We start from the raw sequence: 21,190 nt of genomic DNA, 5'->3' as shown, positions 1-21,190 counted from the left end.
TATTTGATGGTAACTTCTAAAGTAAAAGCACCAAGTAGTTGCAAAACACACAAATAATGCAGAAAGGGTCATGACTCATGATTCATTTACTTTCAGAAAATGAATTACTAGCCTTTCACCATTAATTGTCTGAGCAATTGCTTGGTGCTCAAAGTCAACTTTCTCACTACCTAGGCTATTACGGAAAACAATTTACATGCAAAGAATATGCGGTAACATAACATGTTTTGCTGTTCAGCATTTCAGAAGGTTTCATCAAGCTCAGACAGTTGCACGTAGCAAGAAAGTTCTTCAGTTCTTCAACACTGTGTTTTCGTGCGTTTTTTGTTTTGATTTCACAACCGGCATCACGCTTCTGTCACGTACACAACTTAGCTTCTTTTCACGCCTCACTGGTTTCTTAAACAAAAAGTGTTTTGAACGATGAGGACATTTAAGTCCAATAAAAAATAATTAACTAAGTAAATGGAATGTAAGATTTTATTAAACTTTTAAGCTTGGTACAAATTGCCCAATTGATTTGAAGATTAATTACTCACTTAACATAAAAAAGGTGTTGTTGTCTTATCCTGCTGAGACTTGTTGGTCACTTTTGCTTTAATCGTCCTTCTGCCCTTGTGCAGCTGTGTGGCGTGATGAGAGATTATCAGCAATTTCTTGTGCGATAGATGAGTTGTCTTGAAGTTTTGTGACGTGTCCTGAAGGTCGTTGGTAGCATATAAATTGCGAATTATTTGCGTTCTCAGATATCATTTAGTTGTAATCATAGGAAACTCTTTAACTGGGCAATATGGTTATCAAGGTTGGAATCAATGGATTTGGTCGTATCGGCCGTTTGGTTACTCGGGCTGCAGCTATGCGTGATGATATCCAGATTGTTTCTATCAACGACCCCTTCATCGATCTCAACTACATGGTGTATATGTTCAAGTATGATTCCACTCATGGAATTTTTAAAGGTACCGTCGATGAAGCTAATGGCAAGTTGGTTATCAATGGTAAGCCAGTTACTGTGCATGCCAAACGTGATCCAAGTGAAATCCCGTGGTCTGCTGATGGAGCGGATTACGTTGTGGAATCGACTGGTGTTTTTACCACAGTTGAAAAAGCATCTGCTCATTTAAAGGGAGGAGCAAATCATGTTGTCATATCTGCTCCATCTGCTGATGCACCTATGTTTGTTATGGGAGTCAACGAAGAAAAGTATGAAAAATCAATGAAAGTCGTCAGCAATGCATCCTGCACAACCAATTGCCTTGCTCCCTTAGCAAAGGTGATTAATGATAATTTTGGCATTGTTGAAGGTCTGATGACCACTGTTCACTCTTACACTGCAACTCAAAAGACTGTAGATGGGCCCAGTGGGAAATCCTGGAGAGACGGCCGTGGAGCAGCTCAGAATATCATTCCGGCTTCAACTGGAGCTGCCAAGGCTGTGGGAAAAGTTATTCCAGATCTTAATGGAAAACTTACTGGAATGGCATTTAGAGTTCCAACTCCAAATGTGTCTGTAGTTGATCTCACTGTTCGATTGAATAAAGGTGCATCGTACGAAGCAATTAAAGCAGTGATCAAGGAAGCATCTGCAAGCAAGTTGAAAGGAATCCTTGGCTACACTGAAGACAAGGTTGTGTCTACTGATTTCAATGGAGATACTCGAAGCAGTATCTTTGATGCAGGAGCTGGCATTGCATTGAATGACAACTTCGTGAAGTTGGTTTCATGGTATGACAACGAGTTTGGTTACAGTAATCGTGTCGTTGATCTCTTGATTTATATGTCCAAGAAGTAATTGCCAAAAAAATTCCAAAGATGCTCAAAAACTGTTGTTGTAATGTGAGTTATGATAAATTGGACAATTGGAATTGTTTAAAATTTACATATTGCAGTGTATTAAATCATTTAACACAGTTTATCCGTAGTACTTTTGAGTTAAATTTTTGCCATGTTATTTTTTTTTGTTCCAATCCCGTTAAATGACTGTTCAAGTTCAAAAGTTCAATGCATAATATTTTCGATGTGATATTAGCCGGTTATTGTATTTTCAATGTGCTTTTGTGTATTTGGCTGTAGTAATTATTATATCTATAACATTCTTTATTAGTAGTTGCATGTTGCACATTACACAAAGCTAGCAATGTAATCAGCGGAGGAATTTGAACTATATAACAAGAAAATTAAAGTCCAATTTACATGTTTGTGAGTGTTAACTGGAAACTAGTACTTCAGGTTTAAAAGTAAATTACTATTAGATGTAGTGGAGTCAAGATTTGCTGCAAATAGCAAACCTCATTTGATAGAGCATTGGTTTATTGAGCAAACCACTTACTACAGTAGTTTTTGACATTACCGAACAAACGGTAATTTTCTTATATCACTGCTAACATATTGGAATGACTTGATTTGTGGTGACACAAGCTTGATCACGCTGTGTATCTCGCAAGCAAAAGTGAAGTCAAACAACGGACCTGGTTCTTTTTCTGTAATCACTGAATATTAACAAGAAGTTACAGTAAATGCAGTATCTGAGACTTAACGTTTAGTGATGCCAAAGCTTGCATGACTTTTCTGTTATATGGGTTTTGCCATTCACGAGAGTGTTAAAAGATGTGTGCTGCACTACCTAGGATGAAAGGCAGTGCTGATGAAAAAGGCAAAAGGCAGTGCTGCTGAAGTTTTGATGAATACCAGCCTGTCAGGAATGGCATAAGCACTGGATTTAACAATGCAAGGTGCAAAATCAACAATAATTATGCAGCATTTCAATATTATTTCAGATAAAATGTTGAACGGAAGAACAAAATAGCTAAAACTTATAGCTAAGTATTTAAACTTAATAGATAACGTTTAGTATACATTCCACACTTCAAATCTGAACATTTTTACATTGAATGTGCAATTGTTTAAATAGTAATAACTGTATGACATAAAAATGTCATTTTTACATACTAAATTGAATGATTCCATTTGGAAAGTCTGCAATGTGTGTCTGATTTATCAGCTGCTTAGTATGACGCTATCCACACGTTTCACACAAAAAATAATTTTATGCACATCTTTAAACACAGCAAAACCTTTTGTGTGTAACTTGTAAAGTTAAATCACGTTACTTTGTAAATTTCGATATTAACTTGTTTTAAATAGCGTGTCTTGGCATTGCAATGTATCCTCAAATTGAGGAAAGTCTTTGCATGACTTAAACTCTGTTATGATTCCTCATTGCATGAGCCATGGTTATCGAGCTTGTCTTAGTGCAAGTTCTGATTAACACACATTTTTTGACTTGGTTTTTTGATTTTTCATACGGTATTGCCCAATTTTACAGCTGTTCACCAAGAATACTGAACCCAAGCAATTTTCATTCACGCCCAATGACAATGCAATGATTTAACAACAGGTTATCGACCCCTGGTCGCATAATTACAACTGATGTCAGATGTTTGGTCAACGAATCCACACTTACCATTTCTTAGGACACAAAAGCGACAAAGATTTCAAACAATCATCGAATTTGAAGTTATTTTGATCAGACAAGTTTACTGTATGTGTCACTGTTTCTGAGTGAACTGTATAGCCTATGCCTTATGGCTTTATTTTATTTTTTTATTACTGCGTTAGCATAATAAGTCAAATCTTGTTATGGTTAGTTAGCTTTTATTATGATTTAATTATTTGGGTATGTTCATATTTCAGATTTGGATATTTAAATATATATACAAGTTATAAATTCAGATCAACAATTAGTAAAATTAATACTGATTCTGCATTGTTTCTTGGTAAGTTGTTTTATGTACTGTATATAGATTTTTTTGATGTGTTGTGTTAAACTGCAGATTTCTTTTTTAACTGTATGTTACATTAATCTAGATCCAAAATATATATATCTACATCCAAAATAACTACCTCTGCTGTTATTATGCATGTTGCATTTATATATCATTGCCCTGGCAAGTAATTTGTAATGTTGATAAATAGCCTAATTGTCCTGTCTTATGTAACTTGTGTAAGCCTGAAATTATTCCAGTTTTTTTGTAGGCATGTGCAATTTTGAATGTCTTTATATCTCTATAATATCTTTAACAATTGTAAGCAAAACTATTCTGTTTTTAGTTTTGGAACAGATATTATACTGATTATCATTATTACCAACCGAGATTTTGATTTATTTTGTATAATGAATTCATAGACGATTGTTCAATATGGTTTCAGTGAAGTCCATGGTAACTACTCTGCAAAAACATTTGAAATGTTGTTAAATCTAAAGCATTTAACCATGACGGCAAACTATCAAAATTAAAAGCATTTAACTATTACATCGAATCACATCGAAGGAAAATAGGCGGCGAGTGTATGTGTGTTGGCTCATGTGTTTGAAAAAGTTTCTGATAAGAGGTATGAACACAAAGGTAATAGCTAAAAAGCCAATCAAGAAAGATTTGAACACCTCTTAACGGTTTACTTTTTTTGAACACACTTGTACAGACAAAACGTGGAAGTCAGTTTTCATTTACATCTTGATTTCATCAATTTATTGTTACATCAGGTTTATTCGAATTTTCACGATGATACCCGATTTACTACAATATTACAATGTGTAGTAAAGAATAAGTTTTTAAACGGTGTAGCTTGGCTTTCAGTTATGAAACAATCGAATTAATATCACTAACTTCTAAGAAGCTCCACCTTATCAGAAGAAAATATACTCTCCAATACTGCAAAAACTTCTTTGTATTACATCGGGAAATATTGGAATGCAGTTATGGGTATTAGAAGCTAACCTTTCTGGAAGTCGCTTAAAGATATTGTAGACGAAGATAAACAATAATGTCCAAAGTTGACCATACAATACAAATGAAGATTAAGCCTAGAGTATTTATGTTCACGGTTTCTTGCTTTTTTGTATGTATAATTATTATCGCTGTTAAAGATTTGCAGTTAGTTTTGATAGATCCTGTGAAATAAGAAGTTAAAGGTTGACGTTTAGTACAAGCAAAGCCATTAGTCCAGTAACTATAGTCACTCTCTATACACAGAAGCAATAGCAATTATGTTCATTGGAGAATGTAAAAATCTAAAAAGGGAAATTTAAATGGCGATTTGCAACTATGAATCTTCGCAGAGGTTTCGTTCGAGTGCTTTATGCGTTTGATTAACTTAATTAAGCTGGTGAGAGAGCAAATTGTCTAAGTTAAACAAACATGAAATCTGTCCATTAAAGATCTCTGTTTGAATTCTTTCTTAAACATTTTATTTTGATAAATTTACTCTGATCATTGTGTATAGTTCATGATAAATCCCAAATTAGCCATTCTCGGTCAAGAAAGTGGACAAATAATACCGAGAATTTCATCAAAGAACCTGTCATAGTCTCCTTAGACCATATTTTTATGCAAAATACATTTAAATGTTATTGGCTTAGAACTATTCCAATATAAGATTCGAAGTTCTGGTTTTGAAGAAAAGTATTCTAAAAATAGAAAATTTTAGAATAGTGTATCAATTTTTCTATTTTACACATTCCTAGTTTCTTGTATCTTATTGTCGTGTATATTTGTTTCTAACACACTATAATTCTGATACCTTATAGGTATTTTTTTGTTGTGACATTGAAGTACTTCTTCTTTATGAAGAACTATAAACTTGTCTGAGAAGTAATTGCCAAAATTTTCCAAAGACATTCAGAAACTTTTGAAGTTTGTGAGAGTTATTTCAAATTGGACACCTGGATTTGTTCAAAGTGTATATTGCATTCTCATAAAATTTACTACAATACACACACACAATCATTTCAGTGAAATCTATGTGATACAGGTTTTGTTTGGTTCCAGTCTTGTGGAATGACTGTGTCTTTTATATGTATATCAGTTATAGTATTTTCAATGTGCTTTTGTGTATTTGGCTATAGTAAATATTATTTCTATATAACGTTCTTTATTAATAGTTGCATATCGCATTGTTATCAGTGGAGCAATTTGAACTGTATAATGAGAAAATTAATGTCCAGTTTTCATGTTGTGTTTAGCTGAAAATTAGCACTTCAAGTTTATCACTAATGGATGTAGTGGAGGCAAATTCGTTACAACTAGCGGAGAAGTTTCATAACACACAGTTGGAAAAGCAACGCCAAACACTTGTGGATGAATATCTGATTGCTGTGAATAGTATAAGCACTGTGGATTTAACATCGCTATGGCAAGGTATTACACCAAACACTTAGGTGTTATTCTGTTGTCATATTCAATAATTTGTAGAAACACTTAATTACTAATAATTATTACAGAAATTAAGTGGGTCAATACGAAGGAGATTAAGTTGGATGATATGATGGGGAAAGTGGTACTACTAGATTTTTTCACTTACTGCTGCATTAATTGCATGCACATGATTCCATTTTTACACAAAATGGAATCCTTGTATTCAGTGGAAAATGGCCTTTTTGTTATTGGGGTTCATTCAGCAAAATTTCCAAATGAAAAGGTGATGTTCAAATAAGAGTTAGTGCTGTAGTTAGTTTTTTTTGCAAATGCACAAATAATTTTCTTTCAGGCAATATTTTATGACAGTGTTATTTTATATGTTTTAGGAAGTCAACAATATTTTCAAAGCATTGCTACGATATAATATTAAGCATCCAGTTGTAAACGATTCAAATTTAGAATTATGGGAAAAATTCATGATTAAATGCTGGCCAACATTTGTTGTTATTAATCCATTTGGGAAGGTAATTGCTATTTACGAATTAAGTGAAAATAAGTGATACAATATAAGATTTTATACATTTTAATATTTTAATTGATGGTAAAAGACATAGCTTGGTTTTACGACTGTCTCATCAATAGGTAATATTATCCTTGCCTGGAGAGACTCATGCAGATGTAATTGAAGCTGTTATCAGAGAATCTGTCATCTTTTACAAAACTGAAATCAGCAAGCATTCAATAGAACCATCGTTCGAGAGTCTTGAAGTATGTCATGACCCTGCTAACATTACATTGAATCAAGAAAGCAATCAACTAAACTTTCCCGGAAAGATTGATATTGACAGTTCAGGTATACTATCATATGTCATTTTGGTATTCTATTGTGTGATGACAGTAGAATAATGGTATCATTCTAATTACAGGTTATCACATAGATTGACTTATACAAAACGGGCTTCCCTTATTTACTATTCACTAAGTTGTGTTTTTTTCTGCAGGAAGCCGGATAGCTATTGCTGATACTGGAAATCACAGGGTTATTGTTGCTTTTGTTGACGGAACTATTCAGCACTCAATTGGCGGTCCTCATCCAGGAAAAAGTGATGGGAAATTCACAGCAGCACGTTTCAATTCACCACAAGGATTGGCATGGCACGGGACAAATTCCATTTATGTTGCTGACTGCAACAACCATTTGATTAGAAAAGTAGGGTAAACATGTAAATTTGGTGTAAAGTAGGTGTAAACATGTAAAAAGTTATTAGTTTCTGAGCTGATTTATACTTGCTTGCCAGGCTGCATATAAAGTGTTGTTCATTAATACTTAGATTGATTTGTTGGTGTACCGAGTAGTAACTCTTACTGGCAATGGCAAACATAGCAGTGATTATGAAGTTGGTGGCAATGGTACAGACCAACCTATCTGTTCACCATGGGATGTTCAGGTTTTGTACTTATTGTACTTGTACTGGTATATCAAAATGACGCACTGTCTTAAACCTTGTAATGATAAAACTTTCATGGTACAGGTTGCTGGCAGCCCTGGTTTTCCTCAAAATGAAAGTATCCTGTTTATAGCAATGTCTGGCATACATCAAATATGGGCATTTTTCTTGCAAGATGCTGATTGGCAAAAAGGTTCAAAGGGTTCATCACCAATAAACACAATTGAGCGCTTAAGTATATACCCTATGTTCGTTACACGTTACTAATTTATTTTAGGTTCTGAATACAAAATGGGAACATGCTTGAGATTTGCTGGAAATGGACAAGAAGAAAATAGAAACAACAGTTACCCACACAAAGTAAAACCTACTTTTGCATAGCTAGCTTGGAATTCTGCGTAGTGGAGGTGTTTATGTCAGATATAACATATATTGTAAAGTGTATTTTAATTTTATCCAGGCGGGTTTCGCTCAACCATCTGGTCTTACTGTTGACTTTCAATCTCATACGCTGTATGTCGCAGATAGTGAAAGCAGCACCGTTCGAAAGATTAAGTTAAACAATGGCGCGGTTGAAGGATTGGTTGGGGGACACTTCGATCCAACTGTTAGTCATTGCATCACATAAGTTTGTTAATTTCATACACATTTTGCAATTGTTGTTTACATTTTACATGAATGATTTGAATGAGTTAAAGCATAATAACGTTATTAATACATCTTAAATTAGGTAGTAAACCATCTTAAAGTGACACATGAAGCAGCAAGCTCAAGCTTGCAAAAACTCGTGTCCATAAATTGTAGTGAACCCTTGAGGTGCTACCTTATTCTTGTTTTGTAATTTTCTTATTTGACTATTGTGTTAACACGATTCTGTCACCATAAACTTTGAACATTTTTAATATCATGTATTATAGAATCTTTTTGCTTATGGAGATGAGGATGGAAAAGGGCGTAAAGCAAAGCTGCAGCATCCCTTATGCGTTTCTTGGGATAAAAAGAGATCATTGCTGTATGTTGCAGATTCCTACAATCATAAGGTACAATTTTTTATCAACTACTACTTTTCATTTAAAAGTAATTTGCAAAATTGCAACATACGGATCAAACATCTTTGTAGTTAAATTTGAGGGCTCCTTGACAAAGGGATTTGCAATTCTTTGGAAATTTGTCTGTGAAGATTCTCTGTATCAACAGACCATGCATGCAATTTTACAACCTAATTGCTTGGTGTTTTGCTGGTACATCCCAATGGTTTAATTTCATATTTTTTGAGTGAGCAAGTTTCTTTCCATTAAAACAAGATTTATGAACATGGAAAGTGATTTCATTGTTAAGTTTCACTTGCAAACAGAGTTTAAATTCATGCATGGAGTGTTAAAAGCTTTTAGAGAGAGTGCTGAAATGCGGGCCTGTTTGAAGAGTGGGTCACTGCTATTTTATTGTGATGCAGTCGATAAGGTGAATGGGTAATCCATGTGGGTAATTATTAAGGAAGTGCCCTCTAATGAGTATAATTGTCACGTTTTCAGGTAAGAGTTGCAATAGTGACAGTTCAAAAAGCAAATTTCAGAAAACAATTTTTTTTCTACTACTCCACCCTGAATTTGAAAGTTTTTAAAATTTTTATGAAAAACCATTGTATCCCATTCCTGCATACAGATAAAGGCTGTAGATCCATTCAAGAAAACCTGTTTTACTCTGTGCGGCCCAAACAAGAGCACAATAGCTGTTACAAAAGAACACAATTCACCAGATGAAGTTTCACCTGGAAACCTGAACGAACCAGGAGGAATATGTGTTGATTCGCAATGTGAACATCTTTATATCGCAGATACTAATAACCACAAAGTTAAAGTTCTCTGTCTGCTTGACGGAAATATTGAAACGGTTGGTAATTAATACTGTATAAAAAATACTTACAGACTGTACTAGTATAATATTTTTAATCTACATAAATTAAAATCGTATGATGAATTTTATTGATGTATTTAAAGCTTAACTTGGAATCTCCCAAAAACAAAAAAATTACACAAGAAGACAAAGGACTTAAAACTTACTCAAACGTTACCTCAATTGTAAAAAGAAATGCTGCGCAACAATTGATTATGAAGCCACAGACTTCTGCTGTCAACCAACCAATTAAACTTTGCATATCTACTGACGAAATACATTTGACTCAAAATGCTCCATCAGCTTGGCAGCTTACAGCTTCCTTATCAAGTAATGACGAACTAGACAATGCTGTATTTTTAATAGAATCTGGAAAATTTGAGAGCGCATCTGCTGAGGCTGAAGTTTCAGTTCAGCTATCGTCACTGGTTGGCGCCTTGGTGACACAAAGTGACCAACATAAACCTCCACCTGATAGCGTTGACTTAAACCTAAAGTGGGAAGCGAATTTATATTACTGTGTTGGCGATTCTAGACTTTGCACGATGAAGTCAATTGTCGTTACTTTGCCTGTTACAATTACTTCACCAGTCGAAAATTGTGCTATTGACACTGTAGTGCCAATAAAGTTATCTTTAATACCGACATAAAAGGGTTCTAATATACCGATTATATAATAATTATCTTTGCGTTATAATTTATGTTTTCTGCGAAATCTTGATTACAATGATTACGTTCTTGTATGTTTTCGTTCCATTAACGGTTTTTACTACTAAATGCTAGGTCTCGAGACCCATTTTGCGTGCAGTATCATTCTTTGGTGATTATCGTTGCGTAATTTAGCGATCCAACAGATGTACTGTGCTTGTAATAGAATTGATTTACTGCATTATTTACCAGTAACATAGTACAACAGTTTTGTTGGTTTTTCTGCATGCTTTAAACTGCAGATTACATATAATAATGTTGACGTCTGTTTTGTATTATTAAAGAATGAAGTATTTTTGCTTACCCTAGCAAAGGTTTATAGTTTACATTTACATTATACTTATGTGTAAGCCTACCATATTTCAACCACGAAATAAAAACAATAAAACTCGGTTTTTATACGTATTAAATTATGAGCTGTAACAGTTCTACTCTTTGGCTAATGCTGCTTTCACCTTCAAGAAAGGTGTTTCAAATTCTGTGTGGATTGCAATTCTTGGTGAAGTATTGCACTGAATGAAAATTTTCGATTACGTTTATTTACATTTTGGTAACACGCGATATAAAACATTGGTCCTTAATAAAACAAACTTCAACATTAAAGATTTGTTTGTACAGGGAAATAAAATTGCTATGTATCCAATAGTGCAGAGTAAAAATAGTGATTAAAGATAGACCACTGTATAAATAGCAGGCCTAATTTTTAAATGCAATTTTATTCTAAAAAGCAAGTAGGTTATAATATACGAGCAGAGTCATAAAACAAACAATTTATACCTTAGACGCGTTAAAAACTTGAAAAATCACCAAAACAAAACCATCTAACGAAGTATCCTTTTTACAACACCGTTCGTAAAACCAGTTCAGAGCTGCCTACGAGCGAGCTGAAGGGCCAGTTCGCTCTTCTTGATGTCTTCCAGCTTTTCGGCTTGAGTGTCGTAGTCTTCTGCCCTTTTCTTTGCCACAATCGCCTGAGAGAAGTAGCTAGCTGCGTCACCGGGCCTGTCTTTAACCAAGTAGGTATGGCCAAGGTTGTTGAGATGTCCACCATAAAGATGGTGTTTCTCTGCTTCTGATCCCAAGACGTCTTTCATGGAAGTAATAGCTCTTTTGATTGACGCCTCCCGCGCATTGACGTCGCCCACCAAGAACTCGCAATGCTCCACGTGATGTAAGCATAGGCCTTGCACGATGCAGGTGAGCTTTTTTTCTACACTCTTAAAGCGACCAAGGCAATCGATAAATTTGTGCATCTCCGGAATTACATGCTTCCTGACCGTCTGCTTTGACACTTTGTGCTTTTCAAGCAACTCCGTTACCGCCAGCTTTGTTCCAAGAGCGCATCCTTGAAGAGCACTCACTGCATCAGCTGGGTTCATTTCCGTCTCGCAAAAACGATGAGAGATTTGGTAGAAGAGAATCGCTTCTATAAACTTGGATTTCTGTCGAAGACTGTGGCCGTACTTTTCCAATTCTTCTGGAGAGCTTTCCAACAATTCTTGAATAAGTGAGGTAAGCTCATCACGAATTTTTGCTGCCTTATCAAGACGATCTGTGTGTATCAGAGAAACATAATACTTGACAAGTACTGGCGCGAAGTTGAACTTGGAACCAAGCTTGTATTGCTTTTTGACTAAACCGTACGCTTCTTCGTACTTTCTTTCTTGTAGGTAGGCGGAGCTTTTTTCTGCATGACAAGAATATCCTTGCAGTAGCATTCGTATAACTGTCGACCATAGGAAAGCTCAAGTTTCACCAGAACTCTCACAACAATATTGTAAAGTATTAGGTTTTCATTAAGTTATTTTTGCTCACCATCCAGGTGGAAAAGTTGCTCAATAGATGACGTAACCGAAGCTGAATTGGACGGTCCTCTCGGTGTGGTTGTGTTTTGATCTGTGGCATAAACGATAATTAAGTTTTATTAACCCTGGAAAGACAACGTAGTCTGCAAAGTTGGAGCTCATCAAAAATGCATGTTTCCCTCAATTGGTAAACTGTTAAGAAAACTTACGGTTACTTATCGCCTACAAAAACGGAAAGCTTATGATAATTGTCGATTAACTTTTGCAAGGTGACATAAAGTTCTTCCAATTATATCTAAACAGCATTTATAGAAACCTCCAATGAGGTAGTTTGTCATTATTCATTGTACATTTTAGGTGTCAAAATGAATTCCTAACAGACGATTACCTCAGGAATCCAACCCAACATTCAACATTTCTAGTCGTTTGAGTATAGGTTACATGCACGTCATTGCATTAAATTCATAAGGATTATTATAGGCAGAATTTATCTTTAAAATGATTTAGAGAAGTCCCTGACTAGGGAGATTTTAGTTATTATATATAGGCTATACAATAATTTGCAAAGTTTATTTTTTGTTACACAATTTTATCACCGCACAGCCTACATACCATCGTCTGGTATTTCTCTTATTCGAATTCCATCATCGTCATCACCATTATTCTCTCTTGCCATCTGGGCTAAAACAACAGCATGCTGATTTCAAAATATGACAATTTATTGCAACGCGTTATTTACACTTATATGGATGTTCACTATAACGCAAATGCTTGTTTACGGACAATAAACCGTGCCCTTACTGTGAACATTACTTTAGGATTCTAGGCTGCTATGAACTCGAGTTTTTTAACGTACCCATGCGATGGAGAGCAAGCATCGTCAGCAATCTGGAAAAATTAAAATGTTTCAATTAATTTTGTTGGTTTTATTGTAAGCACAGTTTTTTAAGGATTAGTTTAAATAATACTTTTAATGGAAGACATTATATCGTTTTGTGATATGTTAAAACTGCTCACCCGTTGTCTCCTAACTTGTTGAAATCCATTTTGGAACGCTCAAGTTCAGCAAAAATACACTATTTGTAAATACAATCTATTGTGATCTATCTATGTACCCAAATGCTTTCTCTGCAATACCGCTTTTTGCCTTATCGTTCAAGTGTAGGCTATGGGACGTATTTTATGACACCTATCGCTGTTGCTCAAATAGCGATAACTCTGAAATACTGAATAACAAAGGTAAGTATTTAAATGGCTTTGTTTTGACTTTCGGTTCCTCATTTTTGTTGTCAGTATTGCGTCACAAAGTGTAGCTGGACTGCGGGGGATCGAAAACGAGGCAAGGGTACCTACTGTTTACGGTATAATTGCTACTCCAATCTTATTTGCACTTTGACGCATTATCGAATACAACGTCTGTCTTGGTATTTTTCTAAGCTTTTATACTTATTATATAATATGAATCGTTTACATAGTCGATGTATGTGCTTAACATCATAAGCGCTCGGTGCTAGTGCTTGTAATGTCACAAAACAATCTTTGTACAATTACGACGAAACTGCAGCATCTCCCTAGGTGTTTCCCCGAAATAAGTTGTCTGGTAGATTCCCAAGTTTTACTGAACCAGACCAGCCAGCTCCTTTAAAAACACAAAGAAAGATGTTTGCCTATGTTTATTTTAGATTGATGTATCCGGTTCCATGGGCTCTCGGTTTCTATTTCGTGTCAAAACGTATAATAAAGAAGATAAAATGCAATTTTACATGCGAAAAGTGGAGTGTATAGTCAAAAACTCTGTTATTTATAAGTTAGTGGTTCTCGAACTGAGATCTGAGATCTGAGATCTGAGAACTGATCGAACTGAGTTCGATCTAGCCCTATAGGGTCTAAGGGAGTCAATCTCTGAAATCTGAAAAAAACACTGTGATCTATGAATCTATGCATGACTACTAACTCAACTTTTTGGGGCCACAAACGATTAATGTCTTTATTTATTCCTATTCGTTCATCGCATTTTCTTGTTTGCGACTCCTTGTCAGTACCGTAAATTTGAGATGACTTGCTTAATGCAAGCTTTGTTTCGAACCTTAGTCTTGCACAATTTTTTCGGTTTGGTGTTTTGTTTATTTATAGTTTTTATATTATTAAAACACCACACAACCACATTAAGGGCAAATATATATTAACCTTTTCCATACTTCCGATGTATGTGCGACATGAGGGAACTCCCTTGGGTGCCGTTGCTGTACCAACATATGACACAGAAGGTATTAATACTCGGGCTCATGGAACATGTTTGTTTTGGCTTGCTAATCTTTTTCAAAAACATGTGTATCAAGGTTACAGCTTGTGGCTGGTAGGCTAATTGTCGCAAAAATAGAAGTAGGCTACTGGCGCCTACTGGTAAATTTTTGGTTTATTTATTAAAAATTTAATTTCATTTGAATTTCATACTGTTGAACAACTTCAGCTGGCTGAACACCTTGATGCTAAGATATATTTCCTTCTACATAACATGTGAGAGTGAGAGGTTTCAAGGCACGAAATAATGATTTTGTGTGTTTTGGTTTTAATTTTAAGCTAAAATGTTACTTTTCGCAAACAAAAAATGTGTTATTTGATTCAAAAATCTTCTCTTCGAATTAGAGAATGCTATGAAAGTTGGCACAACAATAAAAGAACAACATAATTTCTCTCATAATCACCACTGTTGCTCTAAGATGGTTGTAAACCCATTTTTAACACGTTTCTTGATGACGACAAACATTTAAACTGCAAGAAAACATTTGTATTGTGTAGTAAAGTTTCCCAAGTATTATTGCAAAAAGTACAGTTTTTGAAATTAACTAAGGCAATATAGCCGCTTTAGTTTTGACAATGTCTTGCAAATTTAGTTGAAATTTCAAAATTTCAAAGTTTGGAAAGCTGAAAGACAAATATATGTTTCGATGGTACAATTGTAGCCTAATCGTATTCATATAGATTTTCGAATCAATCGCATGAACAGCACAAGCATTTTTTTATTCGCATTTTATCAGGTAGTATTTGTGGAAGACGTTTAATTTTTTGCAAGACAGTAAATAATAAATATACACCGATTTGCTAGTCTCAGCGTTATCCAGCAATTATTCGGCTTCAGCTCGTTGTTATAACGCAGCTTCCAACACGCCACCATGACATCTAGGACTAGGTAATATGGGCAAATGTTACGCATATTGCAATTTGTGAAGTTAAACATGGCAAGAAGAGCACCGAGAACGAAGTAGAAACTTTTAACATAAACTCGAACAATTAATAAGCTATTGCAAAACAATTACAGGTTAAGGTAATAGTTGCCAATGCTTCACATCAATTTTTTACATAATTTTTGTCAAAAACTAAAAATTATGTATAAATCATTTACGAACTGAAAAAGCCACTGTGACTTTGTTCTCCACAACTTTTGACATAAGCTAGAATTATCACGAGGTTTGCTTTTTTTACTTTGAGAGACTGTTTTAAATCCCAGCCAGACCATTGTAGAGAGGAAATGGTCAGATTGACTGATTGATTGATGCTATTGACTCGACTTGACTTGGGAATGTAATAAAATGACTCGATTTGACTTAGCTTGTGTCACAACCATTAAGACTTGTTTCCGTCAATGAATAATAATAAAACCACAAGGGGTCAAAATTTGCATGATGTCTTTTGCTATAAAGATATAAGTTGGCTGTTAACAAAGCCACCAGTCCCAGGACGCAACTTTTCAATACTCGGCCACTGCTATTTTTCGAGTAAGAAATGTTCTCTGTTTAGCTCATCGGCGGTTCCAATTTTGCGTTGTTAGTACTGTATTCAGCCTTTCCGCGTACAAGGTGAACGCATAAAGAATAATCAAGATGCATGGAAGTACAATCTGATGTCGATAGCGTAGTAGGTTTGTAATCTGGGATTTTTTCTTTTCTAATGACGTAGCTGTTCAGTATTGTTGTTAATTTCTATTAGCCTTCTAACCGAGGTAGCCACGGGTGTACGATTTTTTGGGTATATTTAAAGTGCTCAACCACAGGATGCCTTTGTATACTACTCAAATTGTGACATCCTCTGGTTGTACGCTTGTATACTAGACCCATTTTTTTGCTGAGGGCCAAACACTAATTACGCTAACAAGTCTGCAAGCGCCAAGCGGCAGGGCCACTTAGGCCCATACTAGGAGAAAGGATCCCTGCTTTGCTTACAACGTAATGAATGATTGCAATATCTACTCAATAACGTAACATAATTTCGGAAACCTTAGTACTACATTAGTAAATGCAAGTTAATAATAATTAACACTAAAAGCTTGAAAAAGCAATTTGTACCTGATTAAAGCGGTATTTTTTTGTCAGCCATATTGACGTAAAATTTGTTACTCTTAAACTCTCAACGTTAGTTTCACATTGTTTTGCCTTTGGTTCGAAGTTACGCGCGAGCCCGATGATGGCCATGGGCCAATAAAGAACAGTTGGCAGGCTGCAGTTAGCCCACAGGCTGTATTTTGACACCCTGGCCTAGCTAACTCAAAAGTAAAGATTATTTTTCCAGTAGGCTAACATCCTGTGTGCTGGAAAATTTTTCATCAAAAGGTGGCCAACCATAGGGCTAAATGGATGAAGCCACCCGTGGTCATTTGTCACATTTTGATGATTCTAAGCATATTTTAAAGTTTTACTTATGACTTTTTACCTGCTATGATTACATTTTTACTTTGTGACATTGTAGCGTCTTGCTTTAAAAGATAGGCTATCACAAATGCAAAGTTGTGGCATAAAATTATTTAGCACGCAAACGAAACCCTTATTATATCATAACTTTGAACTATTAAGCGGCTATTTATTTGACTTCCAAATTAAAGTTTATAGAAAGTCGAACTTTTCACCAATTTCTATCTTGCCTCCAAACAAAATCAAAATTAAAAACTTTTTTTAAAGGCCTTGTTAAAAAAAGTTCAAAACCGATGGGTTAAAATATATTTTGGGCCAATGATGAACCATAATTTGCACAGCTTACAATGCATTTATCTGTTTTATGTAAAATGCACTCAGTGACTACCTTCAAGAACAATATGCATTAGGAACTACGAATGTATTATGGAAATGGCAACACTTAATTGGCAGTTAGAAATATTGAAAACTTTTGATAATTTTGGAATGTTTTCTACTGGTAATATTTTTAAACTTTAAAAGACTTGAAACTTTACCAAATACTTCATCTCATTTGTCATTAGGATTTCCTATTTGTCTGTGTTGATAATCCAGGATCTAGTTGTGTTTAGATTCATGTCATTATCTCCCTTAATGGACTTACAGCAGTGTTGGTACATGTAACGTGTTTATCATAGACAAAGACTATCTGTTTTTATTTACTTATTGTTTACATTTATCAATTTGAATTTTTTATGAAGTTGGAATGCTAGAAACACGGGTTAATGTTCAAGATGTTAACTAGCCAAGTGTTTATCATTGTAATTGGTATTTTTGCAAGGCCAGTATTTTCTGCATTTCAAGTTCCAAATGACATTGCTCTCCCTTTGGAAACTCTCGCTGATGAGGGTGTCAATAGCTATAACTCTGGTAACTGGCGTGGAGCCATAAACTATCTTGAAAAGGCATTAATTAATTATAGAATGAGCCAGCATATTCAGTCAGCTTGTGGAGCACAGTGTAAAGTAGCTGATATATCTAAGGATGTTGGAATGAATTTTGATGGAAATCCAGATTTAAAGTATGTGGGAGACCTTCTTGCGGAAGCTTATTGTATAAAACTATGCAAGGAAGAGCATCCTTTTGGCATGACTAATCTTGACCCTCCCAAACAAGAGGTCATAGATGAATTTGAAACAAGAAAGATCTACGACTATTTACAATTTGCATACTTTCAGGAAAACCAAATTAAGAAGGCATCACAAGCTGCCCAGACTTTTTATAATTTCAATTTGAACGATGAACATGCGATGGACAACCTTAATTATTACAAATCTTTACCAGAACTCAATAGTACTTCTGCCTTTAAAGATTTGGAAGCTCCTCAGTTTCATGAACTATTTCTGGAAGGTGTGAAAAGTTACGAGAAAGGTAACCACGAAGTAGCTGTGAATACAATAGAACGTACATTGGAGAACTATTTTCGTGAATTTAATGACTGTGAATCATTGTGCTTTCAACCAGTTGAACAAACTAATTTTTACAGATTTTATAAAGCAATGGCCCAACAGCTAATTGCAAAACTTGAGTGCTCCTTAAAGTGTGAGCAAAAAATAAGTCCCGTTATTGAGGGGGAAAAGCTCCAGAATTTTATAGCCAGGTGTTTTTCATATCTTCAGTTTTCATACCACAAACTGGGCGATTGGGGCATGGCTATACCTGCTGCCGCCTCTGCTTTATTGCTTGATCCTGAAAGTGAGATTGCGGATTCAAACATGAAATATTTTCGAGAACAAGGTGAGAAATTGGGTTACGATAGTCCACTGACATACAACCCAAGATCAGATGCATTAAAGTATCATGAGCACGTAAGTATGCTGAGTGAATTGGTTGCAAAGGGACAATGGATAATAAATCATGAAGATGAAGATTACGTACAGGAGGACTTGAATGTTGATGGTGACATATTTTCAACCATTACAGATAAAATTGTAAAAAAAATTGAAGAAAGACTTACCAAAGAAATTACTATTTGAAATTTGTCTCAAAAACATATTTCAGTAGAAGCCACTTAATATGACCACTTTTAAGATCACATTTTGATCATAATTACGCAACAGACACAATATGCAAAGCTGGTATAGCCAGACCTGGATTAACTTGGTGAACCAGTAACGATAAAACAACCCAAAAGCCCGTTTTGGGTATTTGCTGATAACCTAAATTTTTTATGCCAACAACCCCAATTTATACTAACATCACAACTCACAAGATAGAAAGCAATATTTGCTGTGTTGCGGATTGATGTCAATTGTACCCAGGCACACAGCATGCATCAAAAGTCCTGCAGGTATAGAAAACATGGATGCAGAAAAAGTGAAGTAAGGGTTTAATGATGACACCCTAAAAAGTAAAATGTACCGAACAAATACAATGATTCAGTGCATGGTTGAAAAAGTACATGAGTGATGAAAGAAATGATTATAATATCTGGAATTTGATCATATTCAACAGACATTTTTGTATGGAAAAATTTAGGACTATTCCAAACTGGCCATAAAAGCGACTGGTCATATCATTTGTGGTTATATGTTAAGTGGCTTTTACTGCATATTAATGTTTTAAGCAATGTTGCAGTCAAGTATTATTGTTATCAAGCATCAATTTTCTATTAGCATTGTATATCTGTAGGCTTTACTAACACATAAATGTCCCATAAGAGAGTGTTTTTCCAAAGATAGTTGTATGTTAGGTGCTGCTGAGTTTTATTTCACTCCTGCTTTAATATTCTGCCATCTATGCCGTTTAGCCTGTACAGAAATATGATATCAGATTTAGATCACTGTTGTCATTTTGATATTTGCCTTCTAAAGTTTTTCATGCATATAGTGATCATGACATCAATGTTTTACCTTTTAAACTTTTGCCACTAAATTTGTTGCGTGTGTGCAAAATCTCTTTAATATGCAGTAATCATTGATTTACTTTAAAACTAAGTGTATGTTAACGTCTACCATTATTGTTTTTATATATCTTTTTTATAAAAGTTTGCAGCTATTTTGTCGTGTAATTGTATTAACTATATCTATATAAATTATATATGCCTCCCGGGATCTTTTTTTGTGCAGGAATCATTGAATGTTTAAGAAAAAATATTTACTTTTAAAGTTTTTTCAAAAAGCAGATCAGCACAAGACACTACAACAAACGAGAATGAATGCCAATTCATATAATGTAGAAATCCTTGTTGAACGAAGCCAGGTTGAAGAAGCAGTGTTGGGCATTTTTCACACTATTTTGCTTCATCGAACAACTGGTAAATTTCATTATCATACAGAAAAAGAAAGATTCTATTCTGTGGGTACAGTTGGCACCGACGATGTTGACTGTGAATTCCTCAACTTCACATATGTTCGGGTGGCTTCAAAAGTTTTGGACTCCATGATTCGAAAACAAATTGTTGACTTTTGTGAACAACTGCAACAAAAAACTAACAACAATCTATCTATGGGAACAATTACCCTGGAATTTTACCAAAAACGTAGAAGCCGGTGGCCATTTAATGACGAGTGTGTTCCATGGGAAATTTGGAACATTCAAGTCACTGAAAGAGTGTTGGCAACGGAAAGTGAGCGTAACATTGTGAAAGAAACTACCGGATCAAAACTAGGTGACAAAGTAATTTCAGTTGTTGAAGCTGTAGGGCGACATGATTTTGTGCCTAAAATGCCAGCCCAAGCAGACCTGCCTCTTGTTTTTGAAACGTCTTTATTGGATGTGCAGCCATACTTGTTCAAAATTTATTTTAACTTTGGAAACATCGGATTTTCTCACACTGGTTCAAATAAAGCTTCTTCAGTTGGTTCTACTGTGAGAAAAATATTTCGTAACACTTTGACGTTGTAGGTTGTATTCAAGAGCTTTGCGCGGTCATATTGGCCAACATTTGTTGGTTTCACATTGTAGCAATTTCAGAAACATCAATTTATATAATGTATAATTTATATTGTAACTTGTGAAGGATGTTTTTTGTGCTTGTTATGTTCTTTCTTTTGTTTTGAATCTTTTCTGTAGGTTGTCTTGAATGGTCAAAATATTTAGTTATATATAAATATATATATATACTAGTTTTTCTCAAATCTTGTTGTCAGTTTGTGAAATATCTGCAAGTCTACACCATTAATCTGCATACTTGAGATTACCATATACAGTACCTAATAGTGTAGTATATTGCCTATATACTGCATGTGTAATTTTATGTCACAGCTCTAGCATATTTTCTTGATGTTTTACATGTTTATTTTTCTCTGATTGTATGATGTATCTTTTATATGTGTATTGTAGGAAGTAGGTAACTTGAAGCAGTTATCCCAAAATGTAAAAGAAACTTGCCAGGTATTGCATAGTAATTGCTAATGGGCAATATTAATAACTGAAAGCAATATCATTTCAATAAGTTTTACATTGTAATTGCT

The 21,190-nt window shown here is 34.8% G+C and overlaps 5 protein-coding genes across 7 annotated transcripts; 4 read left to right on the top strand and 1 right to left on the bottom strand.

Moving 5' to 3' along the window:
• Positions 1-660: 660 nt before the first annotated feature.
• On the top strand, positions 661-2,196 carry LOC143458567 (glyceraldehyde-3-phosphate dehydrogenase-like). The gene has a single exon (XM_076955346.1). The coding sequence runs from the start codon at positions 791-793 to the stop codon at positions 1,790-1,792; it is 1,002 nt and encodes a 333-aa protein (XP_076811461.1). The 5' UTR covers positions 661-790; the 3' UTR covers positions 1,793-2,196.
• Positions 2,197-2,345: 149 nt separating this feature from the next.
• Positions 2,346-10,849, top strand: LOC143458565 (NHL repeat-containing protein 2-like). Of its 3 annotated transcripts, XM_076955343.1 has the most exons (13): positions 2,346-3,776; positions 6,023-6,197; positions 6,281-6,477; positions 6,584-6,721; positions 6,840-7,050; positions 7,199-7,407; positions 7,529-7,645; positions 7,730-7,838; positions 7,923-8,005; positions 8,106-8,252; positions 8,563-8,685; positions 9,308-9,535; positions 9,643-10,849. In XM_076955343.1, the coding sequence occupies exons 2-13, from the start codon at positions 6,053-6,055 to the stop codon at positions 10,186-10,188; spliced, it is 2,253 nt and encodes a 750-aa protein (XP_076811458.1). In that variant the 5' UTR covers positions 2,346-3,776; positions 6,023-6,052; the 3' UTR covers positions 10,189-10,849. The 3 variants fall into 3 exon arrangements, with proteins under 3 accessions (XP_076811458.1, XP_076811456.1, XP_076811457.1); XM_076955341.1 differs by having other exon boundaries at positions 7,529-7,838; XM_076955342.1 differs by lacking the exon at positions 2,346-3,776 and having other exon boundaries at positions 3,783-6,197; positions 7,529-7,838.
• On the bottom strand, positions 10,764-13,297 carry LOC143458566 (uncharacterized). Its single transcript, XM_076955345.1, has 5 exons — positions 13,069-13,297; positions 12,908-12,939; positions 12,664-12,732; positions 12,062-12,142; positions 10,764-11,933 (listed from the first exon to the last, which is right to left on the bottom strand). The coding sequence occupies exons 1-5, from the start codon at positions 13,095-13,097 to the stop codon at positions 11,110-11,112; spliced, it is 1,035 nt and encodes a 344-aa protein (XP_076811460.1). The 5' UTR covers positions 13,098-13,297; the 3' UTR covers positions 10,764-11,109.
• A 2,567-nt stretch (positions 13,298-15,864) lies between these two features.
• Positions 15,865-19,846, top strand: LOC143459253 (cartilage-associated protein-like). The gene has a single exon (XM_076956317.1). It carries the CDS (start codon positions 17,501-17,503, stop codon positions 18,749-18,751), a length of 1,251 nt encoding a protein of 416 aa, XP_076812432.1. The 5' UTR covers positions 15,865-17,500; the 3' UTR covers positions 18,752-19,846.
• A 7-nt stretch (positions 19,847-19,853) lies between these two features.
• On the top strand, positions 19,854-21,016 carry LOC143459258 (autophagy-related protein 101-like). The gene has a single exon (XM_076956325.1). It carries the CDS (start codon positions 19,854-19,856, stop codon positions 20,619-20,621), a length of 768 nt encoding a protein of 255 aa, XP_076812440.1. The 3' UTR covers positions 20,622-21,016.
• Positions 21,017-21,190: the final 174 nt, after the last annotated feature.

Source organism: Clavelina lepadiformis, chromosome 5 (assembly GCF_947623445.1).
Source record: "Clavelina lepadiformis chromosome 5, kaClaLepa1.1, whole genome shotgun sequence".
In the NCBI taxonomy this organism is placed as follows: domain Eukaryota; kingdom Metazoa; phylum Chordata; class Ascidiacea; order Aplousobranchia; family Clavelinidae; genus Clavelina; species Clavelina lepadiformis.
The sequence above is the reverse complement of the archived record's forward strand: the minus strand, read 5'-3'. Positions and strand labels throughout refer to the sequence as shown.